Genomic DNA, 6,000 nt, shown 5'->3' on the forward strand with positions numbered 1-6,000 from the left:
CATGGTAGCTTGCCGCCACTGGTGTGTGAATGTGTGTGTGAATGGGTGAATGAGAGGCCGTTGTAAAGCGCTTTGGATAAAGGCGCTATATCAGTCAGTCCGTTTAGTAGTCCACATGATATCACTATCATCATGATGTTTTTGTGATGTGTCGATAGAATGAGCAATCCTCCCATATCCAAAGTAAGGGGCCGCGGCAGGAAGTAGGAGCTCAATGTTGTCATATTTCATCTATTTCATATTTCATCATCATTCAATCATATTTCTCTTCTGCCTGTGTCCCAATTCCAGCTGGCTCATGCCTCGGGAGGACCATGATCCTCTTGGTGTCACGGGACTGATCGCTCATGTTACCACAGCCTGGTCAACGAATGAATGAATGAATATTTGTCATTTTGTGTCAGGCTGCATCGTGCAAGGATGGTTAGACCCTTCAAAAGAGTGGGTTAAAATGATAGCAGCCTACGATCGATCCGATTTCTAGTGGTTGGCTACATGGCTGCCTTCATTTCGCCGGTTTACATGCTAGCGTCCACTAGCTGAACAGGGTTTACCAGCAGATCAGGGTTGTCCACCTGTTTATAGCTTACAGTAGGTATTTATTACCCTCAAATACACTTCAGGTGGAATGAGGATCTCCGTCTCTTCTGACCCAGAGGGAGGCTGGTCGTGGTCTGAGGGCGGGTTGGTTGTTATGCATGGAAGGGAATAAGGAACGGGTGTCAAACACTGTGTGTTGCAACGAGGAAGGGTTTGATTACCATTCCTCGTTCCATTCCGTGCTTTCCAATGAGCCCGTCCTGATTTCTGCCTCCGCCAAGCCTCTCCTGATCTAACCTGAGATGAGCCGGCCCCTATTCCCACCTGTTCACCTACCATGTTATTGTTTGAGTTGCCCTCCTCCTCCCAGCTAACTGGGTTAGCTGGGTTTGGCATTGTGTCTCCATCGATACAGGGCAGTGTCTGTGTGTTTACCTTTCACACAAACCTGTCTGTCCAGGTTAAGTGGCTTACCGCTTCTTCTCAGACTAGGATAGTGGATTTACACTGTTGTGTTGACCTCGCGTCGCCTTATTTGTGTTTCTCCATCGTGGCCCTGACTTCCTGCTGTGGCCTGAGAACTGTGCCGAGGGCCAAGACCTCCTGCTGCTCCGTACTGTAGGCCCGTGTCCTGACTTACTCTGTGGCCTGCTTGCTCTTGAGCTTACTCCACACCAACTAGTTCCCCTCCGCCGCCCCTCACCCCAAAACTAGGTCTCCTCCTCTCCCCCCCTCGCCCCAAAACGATTTGTCCTCCTCTTCTCCTCCCCCCCCCCCCTCACCACCAAAACTAACTTCCTCCGTACTCTCCACACCTGGGGGCGGGTTTGTTCCAAACTGCCTGTCAGCTCTTGTACTAGTGTGACTTGGCCACAGTGGTATGTTTTTTTTAACTTTCTGTTGGATCTGCTATTGTAGTCTTTCAGATGCAGAAATGTTTTTAGGTAATGTCTAGTCTAATCCAGGGCTTGACATTAAGCTTTTTCAGGTACTAGTCCTTCGGACAAGTGAACTTATCTTTTACTTGTCCTAGAGCTCAAGTTACTTGTCCAAATCCAAAGATTTTGAAAAAGCAATAATATGAATAATAATATATTATACTCTCACCGGCCACTTCATTAGGTACACCTTTTCAACTGCTTGTTAACGCAAATACCTAATCAGCCAATCATGTGGCAGCAACTCAATGCATTTAGGCATGTAGACATGGTCAAGACGATCTGCTGAAGTTCAAACCAGCATCAGAATGGGAAATAAAGGTGATTTAAGTGACTTTGAACCTGGCATGGTTGTTGGTGCCAGACGGGCTGTTGCGTGATATTATAGTGTCAATATGCACCAAAATCTCTGAGGAATGTTTCCAGCACCTTGTTGAATCTATGCCACGAAGAATTAAGGCAGTTCTGAAGGCAAAAGAGGGGGTCCAACCCCAAGGTGTGCCTAATGAAGTGGCCAGTGAGTGTATGTGTATGCAAATAACACATTTGACTACTATTGATTTGATAATGATGTATCCTTAATTTTCTAATGTATTCATTAAACAATATTTTGTAATTATTTAAAAACGTAGGGGTAATCAGTGATTACCCTAACCCTTTTAGATTAAGATTGGCCACAAAAGGGATGAATATCTAGGAATATTTACAAAAAATGTTTGTAACTACAGTCCCTCCCCAATGGAAGCAATCTTATTTGCTAGCCTTTGGATAGTATCCTATATTCAAATTGAGAAATCTATCATTAGTGTCATTCTGAAGTTCGTATTGCGATGTGCTGGTCTTAAAACTTCAAACCTAAAATATACGATCGCATCGAACTACATGAAAATAAGCGGCATTGAGAAGAAGCGAATATGCGCATGTTCATGTGAATGGCACTAGTGACAGGAGACCCACAACACTATGGCTGCGTTCGTAAACTCGCTCTGGAATCTGATCAGCACTCATGGAATGCCTTTTGTCCAATCAAATTACTTGGTCTCTTTATGACGTTGAACGCAGTGTGCGCTCTGGCGCTCTGAGCGAATTTACGAACTATGATGATAACGAACTACGAGAGACTGAAACAGCGAGAATGAGGCGCGGCATCGCTTTGCTTGCTATTTTTTTTTACTATTCAGATCGGAAGGAGGAATTCATGTTTGCAGATATTAATACATATTGATTTGTTTTTTTGTTTTGACTTCCGGCATGAGGAAGTCCACTTGTCCAAACATAAAATGTACTTGTCCCGGACAAGCGGACAAGCCTTAATGTCGAGCCCTGTAATCTATCTATAGCAGTATTTCCTTTGGATTAGGGACTAGTAAACTATGGCATCTTTCTCCTTGGAGGACTGCTATTGAAACAAGCACTTGATAACCTGCTAGATCTGTTTTCGGCTCTTTAGGAGGGACTGGTGCCGGTCCACAGACTGGGAGTTGGACATGAACTTCCTCTGACCTCTTCATTTAACCTGTATTTTGTCTGTTCTTTCCTTTTCCAGGTGATGTGTCGCCAATCAGCATGTCTCCGATCAGCCAATCACAGTTCATCCCGCTGGGGGAGGTCCTGTGTCTGGCCATCTCTGCCATGAACTCAGCCCGCAAGCCGGTCACTCACGAAGCACTGACCGAACACCTGGCCACATGTTTCCCAGGTAACAATCTGCAGCTCCGCTACAGGCCTGTGTGTGTGTGTGTGTGTGTGTGTGTGTGTGTGTGTGTGTGTGTGTGTGTGTGTTTGTGTGTGCGCGTGCGTGCTGCTCTGTCTTTCTATATTCACTTTCTATATTCACACACACTATTCTCAGATAGGCTTCCGTAGATCGAATGTATTGCTAAATCTGAGCAACTCCAATGAAATATGAACATATTCTAGATATTGGTAATGATTCAGCCCTTTCTGACTCCATGTTGAGCACATCTAGCTACATCAGATAGAGCTGCCAGGAAGCTTCCTCCACACGACACACCAGCCTTTCACATGACAGGACGAGGAGAGAGTCCATGTCACTGTAAATGGTAAATGGACTGCACTTATATAGCGCCTTTTTTGCTGCTCCAAAGCGCTTTACAGCGGCCTCTCATTCACCCATTCACACGCACATTCACACACCAATGGCGGCAAGCGGCCATGCAAGGCGCCGGCCCGCTCACTGGGAGCAATTTAGGGGTTCAGTGTCTTGCCCAAGGACACTTCGACATGTGGCCAGCCGGGGCTCGAACCACTGATCTGCCAACCTTGTGATCATTAGACGGTGACTCTACCTCCTGTGCCATAGCCGCCCCCAGCTGTAAGCACAGCGTGGGGCATGAATTGCACGCACATTGAGCACAATCAAGTATCCTGATATTGATTAGGTCGCTGATCATTGCCGAGCGTGTTGGAAGCATTTGGACGACCTCTCAAATGACCCCAAATACTTCCCTCATATGTCCCAACGTTCTAAGACGATAGGGACACTGTAGATGCCATATAAGACATTTCTGGTGAATAATGTCTAATGTGAAAGCAATTTTTTATTGATGAATTCCTGAACCAATATGGCACTCCTTTGGTCATGGTTATGGAACATTCATGTCTCTTCTAGGAGTCTTGGATTCTTATACCGGTTGTGTAGCGGCAAGGCTTCTGTCTCAACCTGGATAGGATTAGAATGCATGGAATGAGGAATGATATCAAACGCGTGTGTTTCATAAAATATTTTATTCTATTCCATTTATTACAATGAGCCCGTCCTCTGATTTGTACCTCCACCAGCCTCCACTGATCTCAACCCTCTCTAACACCCAGGCCCCAATTCATCCACTGATCTCAACACTCTCTAACACCCAGGCCCCAATTCAATCAAATCCAGAAAAGGGGTTTCCAGTATAATGCAAAAACACGATTCTTGTTGTGCAAAAGTTCATGCATGTATTCATCATGTCTATCAAAATAATGTCAACGGTATGACATAATGTCGCTTGTAATACAATACTGAAATACAGTATTACAAACCAAACGTGCTTACTTGCTGTATAAGAAGAGTGATATTTTGGAGCTATCCTGGAATATCGCTACATTATTTGCAAGTTGATTGAATTGAGGCTGTAATGGCAGAAGATAGAGTTTGATAAATTACACTGCTCCTCCTTGCGAGGAGACATCTTTATGTACCCTCAGAGAAGTTGTATTGCCAGCACATACAAATTAAAAACCAATCTGACACAACCATGAATGTTAAATCATTATTGCAGGCCTCGTAAAACACGACAGTTGAGAACCTGAAATCCTCTGTGAGACGGAATGGATCTCCTACTGTTGTACTGCTGACAACCCAGATGGAAACTTAATCTCTGGTTTTGCAACATTTCTACCTCAAAATATGATTTTAATAACATTTAAAAGTGAAGCCAAGGAAAAATGGTGCAACTTGTAGTGTGTTGTGGCCAAATATTATTTGTAGTATCCTTTAGTTTTCACTTCTCAGTTACACTTCCTTGAGTTCTTGCCATTTCCATGAAGTAAGGAGGTTGAGTCCTTATTGGTACTAGATAAGAACATGGATGAAGTCATGAGAGACATGTGTGGAGAGACAAAATGTGGTGGCAGATCTGCAGTGTATCCTAGGCCAGATTTTGATTCAGAATTACAGTGTAACTTTTTCCACTTGATGTCCCAAGAAGGTATTTGTTGTTGTCGCAGAAGTCAAATAACTTTTGTTTAATTTGCCTCGACCCCAGGTGTGGTGCTGTGCCCCCCCCCCCCCCCCCCCAGTTTACATACAGTGACAAGGGTTGACTTGAAATGAAAGTCACAGATTGTACTTTTCATTATTAACAAATTAATAGCAATTTGATGTTTATTATCCTGCATTTATCTCCTATGATGACCAATGCCACACTGGCATTACGTATGTATAATGTTATCCCTGTAAGAAAGCTATTACTTCATTACTTTGTTGAAAGGAGTCCTTACCAAAGCCCATCGAGGTGTAGTATTGGGCTATATCACATATCGATCGTCTTTTTCCCTTAGTGTGCTTGGAAGTATTAGACTGAGAAAGTGCTGAGGGTCATCTGAAGTCACTCCATGCAAGGGCACTCTGCTCTCTCTCTCTCTCTCTCTCTCTCTCTCTCTCTCTCTCTCTCTCTCTCTCTCTCTCTCTCTCTCTCTCTCTCTCTCTCTCTCTCTCTCTCTCTCCCAAATGATATTATGTAAAGGTCAGCTTTTCAGGGAGAGTGGATGGAAGAATGGCTGAGGTTGCTATGGCGTGGGACTCGAGTCGGGACGGGCTAATGTCTGTTCCTACTCTTGTCTGTGTATCGGTGGACGTCATGTGACGCACGCACTGAGGTAATTGAATTGGCCGTACTTAATTTTTTGCACAAGGCTGCATCTCTGAGCACAAATGAACAGGAGGGCTGAGACTATTCCTTGGAGGAGACTCCTCCTGGCCTGCCCTCAGTGTTCTATGTAGTCCTCTGGTCTGCCCTTA

At 44.5% G+C, this 6,000-nt stretch overlaps 1 protein-coding gene across 1 annotated transcript in view; it reads left to right on the forward strand.

The window, feature by feature from the left end:
• LOC308153043 (storkhead-box protein 2-like) overlaps window positions 1-6,000 on the forward strand; it is a gene marked incomplete at both ends in the record, with an annotated part of 54,888 nt that overhangs the window by 40,202 nt on the left and 8,686 nt on the right. Inside the window, one exon of the mRNA XM_080526131.1 lies at window positions 3,025-3,177. Coding sequence (XP_080382257.1) covers window positions 3,025-3,177 — 153 coding nt within the window. The remainder of the gene's footprint in view (window positions 1-3,024; window positions 3,178-6,000) is intronic.

Source organism: Nansenia antarctica (genome assembly GCF_963989245.1).
Source record: "Nansenia antarctica genome assembly, chromosome: 3".
Taxonomy (NCBI): Eukaryota; Metazoa; Chordata; class Actinopteri; order Argentiniformes; family Microstomatidae; genus Nansenia; species Nansenia antarctica.